The sequence below is a fragment of the Diabrotica undecimpunctata genome, chromosome 3 (assembly GCF_040954645.1).
Source record: "Diabrotica undecimpunctata isolate CICGRU chromosome 3, icDiaUnde3, whole genome shotgun sequence".
NCBI classification, from domain to species: domain Eukaryota; kingdom Metazoa; phylum Arthropoda; class Insecta; order Coleoptera; family Chrysomelidae; genus Diabrotica; species Diabrotica undecimpunctata.
The window spans coordinates 18,416,798-18,438,615 of NC_092805.1; the positions used below are offsets into that span (position 1 = coordinate 18,416,798).

The window sequence follows — 21,818 nt, forward strand, 5'->3', positions numbered from 1 at the left end:
AAGACCAATAACGTACAATATTGCCTATTAACCATTTATCCCCTAAGTAGTTCTCAAAAAATAATAAATAACAACGGATTATTTTTCAAGTTTGAACAATCAACGAAAATTTAATTACTAAGACAAGTAAAAATTCGGTAGTAATATTATAAGTTTTACGGACGTTGTCGCATCTCATACTGCCTTTTTGACAGTAGAAAAAAGCTGGTTGTTGTGTTTATGCGATGATAAAGACATAAAATGACTCATTCTTATCGGATATGTGTGAATTTAAAAATAAATTTATGTAAATTCATCATTATTCGTATAAAGGCACGTACATATATTGCTGTAATAGTCAGGAAAGACTTAGAGATTCACAAAATGACCTAAATAGCTACAAAGATATCACGATGGAATTAACTTTTCATAAAATAATTCAATCTTAAAAAATATTAAAATAACGACACCGCTGGAAGTGTGGAATTTTTCAGCAGTTGATCGTCCAAAGGTGCGATCAGACAGAACGTGGGGTGAAATAGAAAATACGTAATAGAAAAGGGCAAAATATAAAGACGGGAACCAATACAACGTGGAATACCGTATTTCTTCTCAATATTTGTGGTTTACGATCCCTAGGTTAAGGCAAAACTATCTATTTATGTCCGGTGCGTGCTTGCCGGTAAATCGACGTGGTTCAAAAGACAATCCGAAGATTATGCACCGTATGTTTAATCTTTCGAACGCGGCTAGGTGAGATCCGGTCAGTGTCGTGGTAAATTTACTAAGATTTTTACCCAGAACACTGATGAACGAGCTGTGAGATGCCGCCCTCAGACTGCACCTTCAGACAGCTCGTGGAAAGGTGCTCTTTGTTGGTTGACGTCGGCAAAGAGGGACAGAAAATATATACATTGAAAAGAAGAGAGATCACGGTTGGCACCTCATTTTAGTAAGAAATTGACAAATATTTACTTTTTAAAAACGACCCCAATGAAGCGTGTTCCATCGAGAACAGGGTTTAGATTAGTTTTGTCCACCAATGTTTCCGCTAAAAATTTTAGAAAGTTGGTATGCAATGATAAAAATTGCAGCACAACTTCCAGTAGTCCAGTAGTTAGACCTCTCCATCCATAGTAAAATTGCCACGACACTGACCGTACATGTCCCTTACCATATTGAAATGTCTAATGGGGTAAGTACGTGCTATACATCAGCTTGCAAATTCCTTTGAACCGTGTTATTTTACCGACAAACAACCGGAGTGGAAGCAATCGCAATAAATAGACAGTTTTGCCCTATCCCAGGGATTGTAAACTACAAATATTGTGGGTAAAAAGGATATTTCACGTTGGGTTGGTTTACGTTTTTAAATTTTATCTTCTTCTATTATGTATTTTCTATTTCTCTTCGCCTATGAAGAACGCTACTCCACGTTCTGTCAGATCGCATCTTAACATTTGAATCTTGCCAATGAGTCCTTTTTTCAATTAATTATTGAACTATAATTATTGTTTATGTCGTTACATAATACAATACAACCTACGAAAACTTAAAATTATGCAACACAAATTTACACAAAACACTCGCCCAGTTATTTTGGATAAAAATATATTTTATTACCTCGATATCGTCAGGATGTATAACGTTAACAACAGCGACTCCTAAGGACCACTCTTTGTAAATGGGAAAAAATTCCTTTGCTCTGATTCGATCTCTCATAAATAATGAAGCTGAAAATAAACATTATTTTAATAAATGTTGCAGTCCAATTATATAACGTTTCTACGAATTTGGTAAACGTTATGAATAGATAATATTAACAACAGAAATAAGAGGAAAATAAATAAAGTGAAAAACATACTCCAATAACTGAATGTTTTTGTATAACACCTGTACGGTGTTTGTATACTGCTATCTGATCAGAAATGACCAATTATCAGTTATTTTTTGACCTAACTTAATAGACAGCAAATACTTAAATCTAAGGGCTTACCCTGTAGCTTATCTTATTTTATCTATCAACTAATGCACTACAACTAACATGCAATAACTTCACAGCACTATACTGTGCTTTTTACACTAAACTGTTACACACTTACACTAATTCCAATGGTTTTGTTTTTATGAGTCTTCTATTTAGTTTAGTGTCAAGAAGCTGTATTGCCATGACATTCAAATGACTATACAGCCTCTGCTTGTGACTTGCTGTTGTTCTCTTGATTACTTCGGTCACAGTTTCCATCCATACCCAGGTCCTGGTGGAGGTTGTTGTTAGGGATATACCAAAGAGCATCAAGAATGTTCCCCAGTATTTTGTTTTGAAATCTCTGGATAATATGTATATTACTAGCTTTGGTACAGCCCCAGAGTTGGCCTCCAGTGTCCGTTTTATAATTTAAAGTGATTTTATTTTTATTAATGTAATACATTTCAAGAAATAATCTACTTTTGTAGTTATCAGTCTGTGCCAAAATGTGAGCTTTGTTATAGTCTAGCATATGACCAGTGTTTTCATAGTGTTCAACCACTGCGCAAGTATTTTTTCTCAAGCGGCAATCACTTTTATGTTGTGTGATGCGTTGTTTTAGCCATTGTGATGTTTGACCAATATAGCTATTTTGACATCCTAAACACGGTATTTCATAAACGACATTACTTTTATATAAGGTTGGTACTGGGTCTTTGATTTTTGAAAATTATAGTATAGCTAAATATAATACCATGAACAGCAAACAACTATTTTCAAAAATCAAAGACCCAGTACCAACCTTATATAAAAGTAATGTCGTTTATGAAATACCGTGTTTAGGATGTCAAAATAGCTATGTTGGTCAAACATCACAATGGCTAAAACAACGCATCACACAACATAAAAGTGATTGCCGCTTGAGAAAAAATACTTGCGCGGTGGTTGAACACTATGAAAACACTGGTCATATGCTAGACTATAACAAAGCTCACATTTTGGCACAGACTGATAACTACAAAAGTAGATTATTTCTTGAAATGTATTACATTAATAAAAATAAAAACACTTTAAATTATAAAACGGACACTGGACAGTTAAGTAACATATATTGTAACATATTGAACAAAATTTATAAATATTAAAAATAGCCAACATTCATCTTAATAACAACTAACCTTAATAATTCATCAAATAAATATTATTCTTCTAACTTTTCTTTTATTGTTATTTTTATTTTTATATTTGAAATAATTTTAATTTTTTATCGTATAGCTGTAACGAACGTGCTTAAGACAATTTAATCTTGACATTCAATATTTCAAATACTTCAATGTCAGTTTTTATTTGCGAAATCTTTTAAATTCTGTAAGTGTTTTAAAATGTATTTGTACGCCATTTTTTGTAATGTTCAAATTGTTTTTAGTTTACTCCTGAGGAAGCTTTTAAATAAATAGCGAAATATTGAGTAATTTAGAAAAAAGAAAGATTTTTATTATAGACCACTACACCCGATAATTTGAACGTATTTATAAATTATTTTTTGGTCGAAATAATTACTTCTAATATATATATATATATATATATATATATATATATATATATATATATATGTATATATATATATATATATATATATATATATATATATATTGTTACAGTCTGTCTTAGTATCTTAGGAATAATAATTAGAATGGTAATTTGATTTATGATATATGACGCAAATGTCTAAAGATCCATCATTATCCAAATTTTAATAGGCAACTTTTTATATAAAAATTGTTTTTAGTTGCAACTTTAATTTGACTGCTACATAATAAAACTATAAGTTTTACAGAAACGTAACAAACGTTTATTTAATGATATTTTAAATAGGTTTCGGAAATTGAAAAAGATTATTTTATGCATATTATAATTAACCCACATCAGTATTAATTGTTAATTACGTATTAACTGTCCGGAACTGTTGTATTATATATATATATATATATATATATATATATATATATATATATATATATATATATATATACAAGAATAAGAAAAAAGAAGTACTTGTGACTCGTTTGGAACAAATATATAACTGTTTTGGATGGGTTGGAGTCAATAAAAGGGCTATTGGTTATTTTTTTATTCTCGAGCTTTCAATTGTGTTTACAATTATTATCAAGAGCTAAAAAAGACAAAATACTTACAAGGTTGCACTAAAAAGAAAAAACAATTTTTGTTAACTTACCACATAAAAATTAGTTTAGTAAGTAAAAATTACTTCTTACATCTTCAAAATATTTAATACAAAAATGCTTTAATCCAATAAATGTTTCTATGAAAATTTTTATAATTTTGACAACATTTTTTTAATACAAAAATAATTGAATTTATAAATAAGTTCAAATAGCAACCAATTACAAATAGCCTCAATGTCATAAATACCACCATAAAATTTTTATTTTTGACAATTATATTGCCAAAAGTAAAATTTCGTTTAAACATTCTTTTTTGTTTAGTAACAAAAAGAAGAAGATTTATTCACCGTTGACAGATGTCTGAAAGAATGTAACAGATATATGGAGAATTAAATATGACATTTTACAAGTTTTATATATAAATTATAAAGAAAGAATATAATTATAAATTTTGCTTAAATTTTGAATCTCTGATCTTTTGTTTAAACTATTATCACTTTTGCTAATACAAACCATTTCCAAAAAAGTCCTTTTAAATTTATTACTTTCACTACATAAAATTTTAATGTTATCAAAATCCATAATATGGTCTTTATCGATTACATGTTCTGCCAAAGCACAAGATGGTTTTTGAATTCTGCAATCACTTTTGTGAGAAATAATGCGATTTGAAAGATTTCTTCCGGTCTCACCAACATATTCAGCCTCACACTGAGTACAACTAATGCTGTATACTAAATTCGTGTTTTCAAATTTGTCTATAGGATATTTAGTTTTAGAATATAAAGATGAAATAGTTTTGATGTTCTTTGTTGCTATTTTTATATTGTCAATAACCTTTAGTGTTTGTATTAATTTAGGTGTTAATGATGTTAATGACCTTTTATACCTAAAAGACTAAGAAGGTGGCTACTTCATCTATTTATTGAAGACGTTTCATTATCAGTTCATCATAAACAATATGAGAAACCAAACATCTATAGAAAAGTTATTATAAGTGGGTTACCTCAAAAAGACATGTAGCAGTCAATAATATTAAATATGTAAAGAGGCTTACTACAATTTACATTATAAGATTATGTTGTATCATTGTTGTATACACAATTAATTGAAACTAAATACAGTTTACAAATTAACTCAAACTTAGCATAGCAAAAGACCATGTGGTAATTGTTCATGTATATAAAAATTATGTAAAAAAGCTTAAGTAAAGAACATTAATTTGCAGAGAACTAACAAGATCATAAGATGCACTTCCAACAGTATATTATTAGTTAAATTTAATTTTAACTTTAGGTAACATTATTAAATTGATTAAGATTAAAATATAGTAATATTTAAAAATATAATGAGGTTACCACTCTTAGTTTCTTAGCTGCTGCCGGTTAAATGGAAGCAACAAGTAGAACCCACGCCAAACAACGAGAAAAGACAGTGGCCTTGAGGTCAAAATATGACAGATCAGCAGGGCGAATTACCAACCTCTAGTGCAACAGAGCGGTAAATTTAAAGAATATGATAAATTTGGGCGACAAACCTGTCAGTAAAAACCAAAGAATGAAAGAAAAATGTGGTTATTGTTCTGAAGCTATTTTCTTGTGGCATTTTAAATTAATTACTATTTAACTGGGAATAAGCCACAATTAAAGGTTAAAATACGTTTATTGACGTTTCAATTTCCACTTCGGAAATCGTTCTCAAAATACAAACATTAGTAAATTAAACAAATTTTGTTTTTGTTACTTAGTGAAAAATTCTTCTATTAATTTAATTTTATCTGACTCATCTATATTGACAATTCAGACATACATTATACATTTTAAAGTAGACGACTTTAAAATGATATTGCCAATATTGTTGAGTTGCGTTCCTGGGACGACTTTACTTATAAGATAGTTCATTCGATTACATGAAATCAACTTTAACTTGAGAATATCCGTCAGAAAAGATCATAACATGTAATTCGTCTTTAAAAAGACAAATACATGCCATGATGACAGTAAAATTCTCCTGTTAGTGATTCCATAGTAAATTATGAGGGAAAAACCAGGAAAAAAACCTCATAATACTATCCCGACATGGTAAGTATCTGATCTTGCATTTATTTTACCTTCAATAAATACCAAATTCCGATTTTATATGTTTGTTATTTAAAAAATATAAATGATGTATTCTCTATATGTTACTGACTTACCAATACTGGTATTTTCTTTTTAATAACTTCCTCTTTCAATATGGGTAACCAGATCCTACTACATTCTGCCGAGGAATTCGCGACACAATTGGTCTCATTTAGCATAATTAGAGCCGCTTCTTTGATTTTTCTCTTTTTACCATCCGTTTCTTTTAGGACTATATTTGAATCATTCCATTGAACCCTATTTTGTTTAGAAATAATATTTGTTTCAAAATCTTTCATAAATATTTTAAAACCAATTGCAAATAAAAATGACACATTTATAAAAAATACACAACATTTTTTAAATAAATTATCAAATATTGAATTTAATTCAAATAATACTTTAGTAAGTTTTGACATAAATAGTTTATTTACGAATGTGCCATTAGATAAGACTTTAAATATAGTCAAGACAAAATTAGAGAGTGATGATACATTGGCAACTAGAACAAGACTAAATATATCAGCTATAATGGAGTTAATAACAGTATGTACTGATAATACATATTTTCAACTAAATAATGAATTCTATAAACAAAGTTTTGGACTAGCAATGGGCTCTAGTTTATCTCCATTATTAGCCGATATATTTATGGAAGATTTTGAAACAAATATTATTTCTAAACAAAATTTAAAACCCTCAGTATGGTGGAGATATGTAGATGATGTATTCTCAATATGGCCTCATGGATCAGAGTTGTTAGACACATTCCTAAATGATATAAACGATAAAGAAGAGACAATAACATTTACCATGGAAAAGGAATATAATAACACATTACCTTTTCTGGATGTTTTAATCTCTAAGAACGATACTGGATACGAAACTCAGGTGTATAGAAAACCAACACACACCAACAGATATTTAAATTTCAAATCAAATCACAATATTAATATTAAAAAGGGAATTATTAAATCCTTATACGATAGAGCCAAAATTACTTGTTCTAACCAAAATTCGTTCTTGGAGGAGAAACATTTGTTAACATCTGTTTTATTAAAAAATGATTATCCTTTATCGTTTATAAATAAGGAATTTTCAACAATAGATCGAATAGAACAAAACAACTTAGAACGAGATCCTACAACATATACAAGGGATAATACGAGGAAAATAACAATACCATATATAAAAGGATTATCGGAAAAGCTTAAAAGGATAGGAAATAAATTCAACATTTCAACAACATTCAAAACAACAAACACATTGAGATCTATTTTGTCCAAAACCAAACCTAACAATGAACAAGAAAGGACAAAGAATTGCATTTATAAAATACCTTGTGAATGCAATCAGTTTTATTTAGGTGAAACATCAAGGCCATTAAATGTTAGAATAAGTGAACATCAATCCTATATTAAAAATAGAGAATTTGATAGATCTCAAATATGTAAACATGCATGGGATAATGAACATAGGGTTCAATGGAATGATTCAAATATAGTCCTAAAAGAAACGGATGGTAAAAAGAGAAAAATCAAAGAAGCGGCTCTAATTATGCTAAATGAGACCAATTGTGTCGCGAATTCCTCGGCAGAATGTAGTAGGATCTGGTTACCCATATTGAAAGAGGAAGTTATTAAAAAGAAAATACCAGTATTGGTAAGTCAGTAACATATAGAGAATACATCATTTATATTTTTTAAATAACAAACATATAAAATCGGAATTTGGTATTTATTGAAGGTAAAATAAATGCAAGATCAGATACTTACCATGTCGGGATAGTATTATGAGGTTTTTTTCCTGGTTTTTCCCTCATAATTTACTATGGAATCACTAACAGGAGAATTTTACTGTCATCATGGCATGTATTTGTCTTTTTAAAGACGAATTACATGTTATGATCTTTTCTGACGGATATTCTCAAGTTAAAGTTGATTTCATGTAATCGAATGAACTATCTTATAAGTAAAGTCGTCCCAGGAACGCAACTCAACAATATTGGCAATATCATTTTAAAGTCGTCTACTTTAAAATGTATAATGTATGTCTGAATTGTCAATATAGATGAGTCAGATAAAATTAAATTAATAGAAGAATTTTTCACTAAGTAACAAAAACAAAATTTGTTTAATTTACTAATGTTTGTATTTTGAGAACGATTTCCGAAGTGGAAATTGAAACGTCAATAAACGTATTTTAACTTTTAATTGTGGCTTATTCCCAGTTAAATAGTAATTAAAAATGTGGTTAAGATCACCATTTTTCCCCCAGTGATTGGTTAAGAGAGACAATGAACAAACAAGTGAGGTCAATCCAAAATATCATATATTAAAATGACCAGCCACAGGTGAAGATTGATTCAACTTCCAACAGTCCAAGGTTCATAACATTTGGAGACTAATAAAGATTCTATGAATCAATTTTAATTATAAAATTTTATTAAACTATTTGATCAAAAACAATTATTTCACATATGTAAATGTAACATTGACAAAATAATCAATAAAATGTAAGTTGAATGAATCTTAAGTTAAATAAAGTAAGAAAATATTATTTTATTTTATTTTTATTTGAAATTATTAACACTAATTAAAAAGTGGACTTACTTGAAGTTAAGATTCTTGGCAATGAAAGCAATCTCGTTAAAAGACAGTTTTTGGAAATGTGTTCAATACTTAAACACCCTAACGCTCTTAATAAGAGAAGGGATATTAGTAACTTGAGCCAAATTTATCATGCATTAATATTGCAGAATTAGGCTTAATATGTTGTTTACTTTAAAATTGTCCCCCAAGGTGTATAATATGATATTTTGGATTGACCTCACTTGTTTGTTCATTGTCTCTCTTAACCAATCACTGGAAAAATGGTGATCTTAACCACCTTTTTCTTTCATTCTTTGGTTTTAACTGACAGTTTTGTCATATTCTTTATCATATTATTTATCATATTCTTTAAATTTACCGCTCTATTGAACTAGAGGTTGGTAATTCGCCTTGCTGTTCTGTCATATTTTGACCTCAAGGCCACTGTCTTTTCTCTTTGTTTGGCGTGGGTTCTACTTGTTGCTTCCATTTAACCGGCAGCAGCTAAGAAACTAAAAGTGGTAACCTCATTATATTTTTAAATATTACTATATTTCAATCTTAATCAATTTAATAATATTACCTAAAGTTAAAATTAAATTTAACTAATAATATACTGTTGGAAGTGCATCTTATGATCTTGTTAGTTCTCTGCAAATTAATGTTCTTTACTTAAGCTTTTTTACATAATTTTTATATACATGTACAATTACTACATGGTCTTTTGTTGTACTAAGTTTGAGTTAATTTGTAGTAAACTGTATTTAGTTTCAATTAATTGTGTATACAACATAATCTTATAATGTCCATTGTCGTAAGCTTCTTTACATATTTAATATTATTGACTGCTACATGTCTTTTTGAGGTAACACACTTATAATAAATGTTCTATGGATATTTGGTTTTTCATATTGTTCTTTTTAGATGAACTGATGATGTTTTCTGATTAGAAAGCGAAACGTCTTCAATAAATAGATAAAGTAGCCACCTTCTTTGTCTTTTTTCTCTCCACCTTTTGGCCGAAAAACCCACCACTCTTTGAGTGATCCTTAATTTATAAATATATATATATATATATATATATATATATATATATATATATATATATATATATATATATATAATATGTACCGAAAGGTTTTCGCGTTTACTATATAACACTCTTAATAGATATTAAACTCAACAGTCTTCCGACTTAAACCGCGTCGATAATCGACATCCTTTTCGACGTCTTCTTCAGGGCTTCCGAGGTCTCAGTCTCCCGAGCCCCCAGACTCATTCCATTGACTTAACATAATGATAATATTAAACGTGTAGAAATACCCACGGTGCAATTATTTAAATTAAACGCTTATTAATTGGAGCTTTAACTAGAGAATAATTAAATATATCTTTAAATCTATTTATATACAATTTATCAATTTGTATACAAAAATAACATACTGTATATGCAATAAATACCAACGAATACAGGTCTGAAACAATTTTTTCTACCTTCAACAATTTTTAAAGTTTATTTTTGATTAAGTTTTTTTAAAATGGTCCAGTTGTCAGAGACGAAAATGCCACTGAACCTCTAAAAATCTTACGAACAAGCTTAATTTTACTGAAAATATCAATTTTGGGACCCCAAAAATGATTCAAAAAAGGTTGCTACTCCTACCCCAAGCTTTCCGCTCAAGCCCCCTCGTTAGTAAAAATATCTACAAGAGCTTGGTGGGCAAAATATATTACTAATATAAACAGCTCTACTTCGATGACACAAGTTTTGAAAAAAGACATATTTCTGGTGGAAATACTTTACCCTCAGTTACAAGTCTAGAAGTTAATGATAACCTTACAACTTCTCCACAAGAAATTAAATTATTATTATATTGACCAGTTGTGTTGTTTGGTTCAGATATCTAAGGACCTACTCATTTGTAACTCAGTCGACCCAGCGTATTCTTAATAGTCGTCTATATGCCCACATCTCAAAAGCTTTCAAGCATTTAAGCATAGCCTCACTTAAAGTCCATACTTCCACGCCAGGAAACACAGTAGCACTTGAAAGATATAGCAATATGTCATTCGACCACGAAGGTCAATACTAAGATCGTGACTGCTAAGTACGTTTCACATTTTTTACAAAAGCAGCTCGGGCTTGTTCTATTCGGCTTTGTAACAAACCGTACCTTCTATGACGGTAACGCCTATGGGGGTATGAGAGATGAAATATCCATTTGCATCTAGCAGATGTCAAGTGGTCTAATGTGTTTATGTGATCCAATAAGTGTTTGTTATCTGATATGCAAAACTTAGATACAATACAGACAGTATTTGTTAGTCAGTTTTAAGATGAAAGTTGAGTGTTAACCTTCAATAAAGAAACACACATGTTTATCCATGTTTATCATTTTCTTGTAACAAAAACCATAAAAATTATTGAGAAAAAGTAAATTTATGCAATATATTTGGCGACCAACTCGTGGCATTGATATATTTGTCATCCAACTTGTTGCAAGAAGTTATATATGAATAAACCAAAGTTTTAATGTGTTTTAAGGGTTAATTAACGACATAATTTGCTGGTTAAAATGTATTAGTAAAAAGTGCTTCGCTGTTTGGGACTTCGGACTCGATTTTTTAAAATAACTTTCTGCTTCGTGATTACAGTATGAGATTTCATGTATGGACGATTTATTACACGCCGCTAAGCGAACTTTTTATATGCCTACCATAGACTTAAGATCGGAATATCATCAAGTTAATGTCGCAGAAGCTGTCTAAAAGCCATTATAAAAGTGCGTTTGTGTCTTTTGGTCTCAAAGGAGCCCCAATTTTCCCCATGGTCTTATTAACGTTATGATTTTATGTCACCTAAACGATCTTATCGTACTATCCAGCTTATTTGATGAACATTTAAATGATCTTAAACTAATGTTCGATAGACTAGATCAGTTTAATCGTCAGGCAAATCGGAAAAGGGCGTGTTTGCTCGCGAAAAAGTAAAATATTTAAAACTGCTGCTATATAGGAACGGTTATCTCCGAGAAACATTAAGGAAGCAATCTTTCCTTCAGACAGCTAGTTAATTTCGTCGATTTATAAATATTTTCGCAGATATATCTAGATCCTTAAGCGATTTAACTAAGAAAATTAAGCCATGAAAATGGATGGAAGTGGAATAGAACTCCTTCGAAACTCTTATGAAGTTATTGACCGCCGTACCAATTTTATGGCAAGCAGATGAAAATCAGTTGTATATCATTTGTACTGACGTCAGTGAATAACTACTGTAGACTAAAAACAGTGGACTAACAATCCCTGAGAAAAAGTAGATTCATTCAGTAGCTTTTAATATCTACGGTTGGATCCCAGCTCTCGTTGATACTTGATTACTTCCGAGAGAGAGTTTTTTTTTGTGGCATAGACTTTCGTCATTCAGCCAGTCTCGAAGAAGGTATATAGACATAAGTACAGATTATTTCTCGCAGACAAATGCACAGCGATATCCCTAAAACGAAATAGACGAATAATTAATAGAAGAACACGTCGAAGGAAAATACAAGGACACTCGCTTCTCGTCTAGGGGTCCGTCAAGACATTTATTTTAACAGACAAACAATACTTTACCACGGATAAGGTATTGTTACATATAGGATAAACAAAAGGTACAAGTCTAACCCTATACACGCTCATGAAAATTTTCATGAACGAGTACCAGATTTATAAAGCTATGCATGTGTCTGACAAAAATTCTATAATTAAATTATATATTGTTACAGAACCTATGGCTAACAAGGACTGTATATTATATGGAGCGTATGTATTGCATTTAGTTAATTTTATATACAGGGAGTTTAAATGCTGAATAAATTTAGGACATTCAAAGAAGATGTGATCGAGGTCACCTAGGTTACCGCAATGTTTGCAACTATCATCATCGATGACTTTAATTTTAAATAAATGGCATGGGTAGCATGCATGTCCAAAGCGTATTTGATTTATAGCAGTAATATATTTACGAGGAGCTTTGAAATTCTGAAACCAGGTTGTTTGAGATATAGTTGGTTGTAAAGAGGTATACCTTTTATGGTTTGTAGAACAGTAATATTTCCATTGCTCTTTCCATCTAAGTTCATTGTATTGTAATTGTTTTGCTTTGAGAACGTCCATTAGCTCTTTGTGGCGGACTTGAAAGCCTTGTTGTAATCTATGAAACAGACGTACGTATCTTGGTGGTGAGCGCCATGTATGTAACCGTCTCATAGGTAATTTAAAGAAAGTGTTTGTGATTATTAGACTTTGTTCTTGGCAGAATTGTATTAGATGATCTCCTCTATCGTTACGTTCCCCTAGTCCTTGATCTCCCATTATTGGTCCAGCTCTTTCGTTGCCGACTTTTGCATTGAAATCGCCCATAACTACCGTGGTTTCCCTGTTCTTTATCATTTTCAGTGCATCTTTAATTTGTTGGTAGAATGTTTCTACTTCATTTTCTGTTGCATCCATCTTTGGCGCATATACTTGGATCAAATTTAGTTTCGTGTGCTGTTCTTATTTGTAATAGCATCACTCTTTCTGAGATTGGGACAAAACCATCTATTGACTTGTTAACCTGTGTATCGACAATAATTGCTATTCCACGTCTATGCTGGTTGTCAATGTTTCCCGAGTAATATAAGGTACCGGTTTCCGTCGAAAGGTGTCCTGAGTTAGGCCACCATGTTTCGCTTACACATAATTAATTTATATCCATTCTTCTTATTTCTTGAAGGATGTTATGCATTTTACCAGCTTGATACATGCTTTTGACGTTCCAAGTACATATTTTTGCTTTTGATAATTTTGCTTTGTCTTGTTTCGATGTTTGGCAAGGGTTTCGCCGGTTAACGACCTGGGAGTCCTTGTCTGTTCCTCCCCTGCCGGATCTTGGACTCCGATTCCGATGATCTAGGTTCAGAGTTCTTTACGTATTTATCAATACTTACTGTTATGTTACCGTTTATTATACAGAGCGGCTTATTATACAGAGCAGCATATATTTATACAGAGCAGCTTCAGTGTGATCTGAGGTGAGAACCTTTCCCAGTCTACTGACTCGATTTTTCATTTGGGTTTATACGTATTAATTGTTAGAAGGAGGAGCAAGTAAAGATTATTTATTTTAATGGAATAGTGGTCGCTACCACAACTGTACGGTAGAACCTGCCAAGAAAAATGAGTGGTTAGTTTGGGGTCGCATAGAGTGAGCTCTATTAATTGTTGATGTTAATGCTAATTAGCAATGTTAATTGCAAAAATACAATTATTCTTGTCTGGTGTTTAATATTCAGATTAAATACAGGAAAGAATTAAAAAATTATCCAAAAATTTTTAAATGTTTATTTTTGTTAAGTCTTTATATAATAACACTTTCAATAGCTGTCTAAACAGTATTTAATTCATTAAAATAATAAAGTAACTGTACTTTAAAAGTACAATTAAATATGCTAGATAAGAAAAATCGAAAATAACTTAATTAGATAATAAAAGATAAATAAATTGACAAAATGTAACAATTTCAAAAACTGTCAGTATTATATTTATCCTTTATAAAATAGAAAAAAAATGTTATTAAAGATATATTTAAAAAAAAAACTATAAATTATCATTATTATTAACATAACAAAAAATGTTATTAAATAAAAATTATCACACAAACTGGTTTCATATTATGAAGGCCGACACAGAACTGGATTTTCGCAAAAACTTAATCTCAAAAATATATTAGTGGCAGACAAAAACTTATACCTGCAAAATGGATTTTTGAATTCGTAGTCTCGGTAATACCGAGACTACGATCAAACATAAACTAGGGTTCAAATTTAGCACAACCAAAAATGTTAAACAGGGGAGAAATTTTAGTGTATTTGTTATAGTTTAAAATGATACAAGAAAAGACAAAAATCAAATAAAGAACAGTAGGTTTAATATGGAACAAAAAAATACGAGGCTAATAACAAAAAATGTCAATTTATACGCTGACTATCAACTCACATCATCGCTTCTTTAAATCTTTCCATGTCCACTGCTTGACAAAGTAAACAGAAAAAAAATTATCCAAGACTTACAAGGGATTAATAAGGAGTACATGTAAACTCATCACCAATTAGCATAAATACCCTCGTACATGTACAAACTCATCACCGCCATAAAAGAAGGGATTTTAAAATAGACTCCAAGAGATTCGTAAACTCATCACTGCAGGTATAGACCATAAACCCCTTGCAAACTGCTAAGATTTGGTAATTTGACAGAATAAATTTAAAATAGATGTGACAGAATAGATTTAAAATAGAAAAAGAAGCTGTAGAGAAATGTAAAGAAATAGAAAGACTACAAGCCAAGCATGACAATTTTAATGTACACAAAAAGGTAAAAGAAATAACGGGTACTTTTAAAAAGAGAACACAAATGAAACTCATAGACACCAATGGAAAATTAATCATTGATACCCAAGAGATGAAGGACAAATGGAAAATATATTTGGAGACACTTTTTCAAGATCAAAGAACGGATTATAGGCATCCATTTTCAGAGAGGCTGACGGGCCCGGACATACTTAAATCCGAGGTAGAAGAAGCAATAAAACGGATGAAAAGCAGAAAAGCTGTAGGGCCTGATAATATCGAAGCTGAATTTTTAAAACTCTTGGAGGATGAAGGAATAAATTGGATCACGGCTGTCTTCAATAAAATATACAATACAGGAATCATCCCTGATAAATGGCTAGAATCAGAATTCATAGCGATACCTAAAAAACAGGGGGCTAAAAAGTGCGAAGAATATCGAACAATCAGCCTAATGAGCCACATGTTGAAACTGTTTCTTAGAGTTATCCATGGAAGAATTTATAAGAAGTGCGAGGAACAAATATCAGACAGACAGTTCGGCTTCATTAACTCAGTGGGTACCAGAGAGGCACTTTTCGGAGTACAGGTACTGATTCAAAGATGCAGGGACGTTAACTGCGACGTATACGCGTGCTTGATCGACTATGAAAAGGCATTTGACAGAGTTCAACATCAAAAGATGATAAACATTTTAAAAGAAGCAGACCTGGATGACAAAGACCTCAGAATAATTTCAGAACTATACTGGAATCAGACCGCATACATGAAAATTAACGGAGAAGAAACAGATCACATAAAAATACTACGCGGAGTTAGACAGGGATGTATTCTATCGCCGTTGATATTTAATATGTACTCAGAAAAAAAATTTAACGAGGCTCTTAACGGAATAGACGAAGGCATCCTTCTAAATGGTGAAAGAGTAAACAATGTTAGATATGCCGACGACACCATGGTGATAGCAGATAGTTTAGAGGGTCTTCAGAGGCTAATGGACAGAATAAACGAGTACAGTCAACAGTACGGACTAAACATTAATACCCACAAAACCAAACAAATGATTGTCAGCAAGGAGAATATAAATGGGGCTCATCTATACATTAATGGGACGCAGATAGAGCGAGTAAAACAGTATTGCTACCTGGGAACTATTATAAACGAACAGTGGAGCAATGTACAGGAAATAAAGTGCCGCATAGGAAAGGCAAGAACGGTCTTTAACAAAATGAGCGCCATCTTCAAAAGTCACAACATATCCCTGGATACAAAAATGAGACATTTGAGATGCTATGTTTTCTCTGTGTTGTTGTACGGGGCGGAGGCATGGACGCTTACAGACACCACAAAAAACTTGAAGCATTTGAGATGTGGCTTTATAGAAGAATGCTGAGAATATCATGGACAGCAAGGATCACGAACAAGGAAGTTCTAGAAAAAATGAAGAAGGAACCAGAGATTGTGTTTACGATCAAACGCATAAAATTGCAATATCTGGGACACGTTATGAGAAATCAGCACCGTTACTCCCTGCTGCAGTCTATATTGCAAGGTAAAGTCAAAGGTAAGCGAGGACCCGGTAGAAGGAGAATATCATGGCTGCGGAATTCAGGAACATGGTTTAAGAAAACCTCAACGGAGCTGTTTCGAGCCGCAGCGAGCAAGGTCATGATTGCCAATATGATTTCCAACATCCGAAACGGATAGGAACCAGAAGAAGAAGAAGTATTAAATGCAAATGCAATTCATTGGCTTTTATTTGGGAATTCCACAAAATTTAATTGATAGCTACCTAAAACTATGCGAAAAGAATAATTTCTCTTTATTTGTTCTTGTTCCTTTAACATGGATAGTCAACTGTTCGTTGATTACGTTTTGAGCCAACGCGGACGAAAAATAATATATTTATATCATTTCAAATTTCAATTGTTAAATCAAATTGCCTTTTGTGGACTTGCTCGATGAAAGGATGTAAGGCTAAATGGCATACATTTAAACCATTATATTGACGAAACGACAAATGTAATATATTGTTGTAGTATTCAAAATTGAAGGGTAAAAATATTAAATGTACGATGAAATCAATATTTCAGAGATTATAGAAAATAAAAAAAAAACACTCCGAGCTGCCTGGAACTAACCAAAGGTAATCTTAGTCATAAATAATCTTTTGTATAAATATAACAAGTGAAATAGTGCGGGTACAATGAATAGAAGTTAACGATGGTTTTTCCCCATAAGCCATAAAGTGTTCCGTAAGCCGGATTTGCGCCGTGAAAAGGACAATAAAAATAGTTAATAAATAAATGATTGTTCGGAATATGTAAATACACAGTAGAAATTAAGTGTCCTTGTAGAAATAATATGAATTAGGAAAGTTTGTAGGTATTTCTGATTTTATGTGGGAGTGGTATGCAAATTTCTGATTGGCCGAGAATTTGGAAAGTGGTGATGGGTGTGTATAATGAAGGGTTGGATGAATGGATAGAGGAGATGAGAGAGTCAGTTAGTTCCAGTTTCTTAAAGTGAATGGTTGGTTTTCGAGGTGGTATCCAAGGGTAGTAAGTGATAAAGAATAAGTTGTGAGTTAGTGAAGTAATTGTGTCAGACGGTAGCTGCTCTGGTACAAATTTGTAAGTAAACTTTTCCTACTTGTATTCTACGTATCGCTGTTTATTTCTGAACGAGAGATTAAGTTTGGCGAGAGGAAAAGAGGCTGGCATCATTGAAGACACTAAATTGCAATATCTTGTTTAATATTGCCAATTCCATAGGAGGCTGCTGAGAACTGATAGTTCATCAGAGGAAGCCTTTCAACGGGAGAAACATTCATAATATATTAAATTTGAGAATTTTGGGTTAAAAAAATATTATATCATATTAGTAACGTGTGAATAAGTTGTCGATAGTCGAAGGAGATTAAATTTGTTCTAAAAGGGGACACGGAGCTGTGGAGAGAATTGGATAATTCATACAAATTTTTCTTGGTACAATCGTTATATCAAAATTGCATTAGGAAGGACACTAAATATTATTTGATTTGTTTATGTAGAATAATAAGCTGGATTTTAGATTGTAATTGTATTATATTATCCATGCATTATTGTAGGTTCACGTACGTAGAACGAATTTTGTTTGATAAACATTGTATGCTAATAATTTTTGGAGGTATTTTAATCAGTTTATTTTATTACATTATTTTCATATCATATTATGTTGTTTTATTACGTTACTCTTTGGACCTAATCCATCAGCTGTAAAGTATAGATATTGAAGCACGAGTAAAACCTGAGATAACAAAATTGAAAGGTGTGATATAAATCATCAATCAAAAATTTTAATAATGTTTTATATATATTTTTTGTAAAGTTTTAAAATTAAAAGTCTAGATATCACATTAATATATCTATATATATATATATATATATATATATATATATATATATATATATATTAATGTGATATCTAGAATTTTAATTTTATTTTATTTTAATTTTAATGTTACATATATGGACACAGCTCAACCTCATAATTTTCCGTCTATTTCGATTTTGTGCCTCTTGCATCCTGTTGGGGAACAACCTCTACTTTATTAATTAAAAAAAAATGTAGTTTTTGAAACAATAAACTTTTTGCAGTTAAAATGTTGTTCCACCACAGATTTGCAGAATCATTTTTTACTTGATACAAGAAAACAACTTTTGGCAAAAGTAATGTCTTTTTTAAGATTAAGTGTTTTGAAAAAAAAAATAACCTTTTTTACCTTGTGTGTGTAATTCATAAGTGGTTCCAAGAATTGGATAACTTTTAGGTCCAGGGATAGCATCAACATACTGCCAAATATCTTGGTATCTCTGTCTCTTTTTTATATAAACGTATATTATCAGAGGTATTAAAACTGCTATTAACAAAATCATGATTTTCGCGAACTGATGCGGTGATGAACTGCGATATAAAAATTTAACACAATGATTTGTAGTTGAAATTTTAAAACTGACAAACGCATGGACCGGCTGGACCTATTTGCGAATAAAAAATTAACTACAATATTTTTTCTCTAATAATCTTTGTCGAATTTTAGTTTTTCAGACGTTAATTTTAAAATAAGTCGATTATTTTAAAATAAATTATAATATTTCCTTAACTATAGTATTTTTACGTTAAAAGCAGAATTAACTAGGAAATATTCACTTAAATAACACATAAGAAATAAGAAACTTAGCTAAAATCGTATTTACTATAAATTAGAAAATAGAAATGTACGACATAAAAGAGAACACCACAGAAAGAATTGGTGAAAGACAGGGAAAAAGTGTAATGCAAGAGTAATAAAACAAAATATTTATTGTCCTAATAACAATATTCAGTTAAAGGCTATAAAGTGTAAACACATACCAAAAAAGATCACTTGAGAAAGGCACTCTGCCGAAACAGCTGTAGTGATAAGATTTTATAATAAATTTTCTGATAGTTTCGAAGTAACGGTCGAGTCCATCACTTATTTAAAAGAGTTATTATCTTTCAGTAATGAAGATTAAGAATTGGAATGCGCATTAATCTCTAACTGAAGAAAAATTGGGAACGATACAAATCGACCCACATTTTTCTCTGATAATGAAGTCTTGCTGAAAGCAATGAATTTGAGCCTAGTGATCACGATAGAAGCTGATGTATCACTTGACGAAAGAGAAGGAAATTTAAGAGACTCTGGTGCGAAAAACGAATTACATAAAAATAAAAATAATTTTTCCTACGGCAAAAACCGCAATTATAAATAGTATGAACAGGGGCACCCTTACGCGTAAGCGTAATTTAGTAGTTCGTCTACCGGGACCAAAAGGACTAGCAAGAAATATGGATCATAGTAACTTTTTGGAAGCATGAATTCTGTTCGTGACCAAAGAAATGCTGCAAATCATTCTCACATAGAATATTGTAAAAATTGAAGCAGTTCGATCAAGGTTTAAAAAACCGTTGCTACCATCGTTAACTTCTATTCATTGTACCCGCACTATTTCACTTGTTATATTTATACAAAAGATTATTTATGACTAAGATTACCTTTGGTTAGTTCCAGGCAGCTCGGAGTGTTTTTTTTTTATTTTCTATAATCTCTGAAATATTGATTTCATCGTACATTTAATATTTTTACCCTTCAATTTTGAATACTACAACAATATATTACATTTGTCGTTTCGTCAATATAATGGTTTAAATGTATGCCATTTAGCCTTACATCCTTTCATCGAGCAAGTCCACAAAAGGCAATTTGATTTAACAATTGAAATTTGAAATGATATAAATATATTATTTTTCGTCCGCGTTGGCTCAAAACGTAATCAACGAACAGTTGACTATCCATGTTAAAGGAACAAGAACAAATAAAGAGAAATTATTCTTTTCGCATAGTTTTAGGTAGCTATCAATTAAATTTTGTGGAATTCCCAAATAAAAGCCAATGAATTGCATTTGCATTTAATACTTCTTCTTCTTCTGGTTCCTATCCGTTTCGGATGTTGGAAATCATATTGGCAATCATGACCTTGCTCGCTGCGGCTCGAAACAGCTCCGTTGAGGTTTTCTTAAACCATGTTCCTGAATTCCGCAGCCATGATATTCTCCTTCTACCGGGTCCTCGCTTACCTTTGACTTTACCTTGCAATATAGACTGCAGCAGGGAGTAACGGTGCTGATTTCTCATAACGTGTCCCAGATATTGCAATTTTATGCGTTTGATCGTAAACACAATCTCTGGTTCCTTCTTCATTTTTTCTAGAACTTCCTTGTTCGTGATCCTTGCTGTCCATGATATTCTCAGCATTCTTCTATAAAGCCACATCTCAAATGCTTCAAGTTTTTTGTGGTGAGTAGTAGATATTGCGGCACTTGGCGCTGGGAAAATTTTACCGACCGTGGGAAAAAGCGGCATCCTTTGATGTTTGCACCTGCTCAGGTGTTCGGGTCACATCACGCTTACTGACAAGTCGAATCATTTTTCTTTTCCTTTCTTTCCTCTTCTTCTTTTTCTTTCGCTAATCTGTTTTTCATCTCATGTTACCTTCTTCTATTCACTAATTGAACGTTTACTGCTTGACAGGGGAACTCAATATTTTATACACTGTTACATATAAGCTTTCGTTCTTTCGTCTAGTGCTCGACACATATTTTTTCGCCCAGTACTCTACATAGGTCTACGATTCTTTCCTCCAGTGCTATACATAGGTTTACGATTGTTTCCTCCAATGCTTTATATAGGTCTTCTTTTTTTTGTCCACGGCTAGACACAGATCTTGTCGCAAATCATCAAAGTGGTGTCCCACTGCCCAAATTAGATAACCAATATTTTCTTCTTTTCGTCCGTTGTCTACTTTTATATTTAGATGCTGATATATACAAGGTAAGGTGAGAAAACACAATTCATGTTACAGTGATAGTGGGGATATGATCACAGACGGTTCTTCGATAACCATCAGACAACAATTCCCCGATGCATATTAAAACATACAGAGAACACTTTACGTACTCAACTCAATAAGTGACAGCCCGGTTTGTAAGCGAGTCTGACAGACACCCTAAGTTTACAGTACTACTCCCACAAT

The 21,818-nt window shown here is 31.6% G+C and overlaps 1 protein-coding gene across 1 annotated transcript in view; it reads right to left on the reverse strand.

Annotated features, from left to right (window-relative positions):
• LOC140435687 (uncharacterized) overlaps positions 1-19,179 on the reverse strand; it is a 113,606-nt gene extending 94,427 nt beyond the window's left edge. The window contains exons 1-2 of the mRNA XM_072524408.1: positions 18,983-19,179; positions 1,603-1,712 (exon numbers count right to left, since the gene is read on the reverse strand). Coding sequence (XP_072380509.1) covers positions 1,603-1,712; positions 18,983-19,136 — 264 coding nt within the window. The 5' untranslated portion in view covers positions 19,137-19,179. The remainder of the gene's footprint in view (positions 1-1,602; positions 1,713-18,982) is intronic.
• Between the last annotated feature and the right edge of the window lie 2,639 nt (positions 19,180-21,818).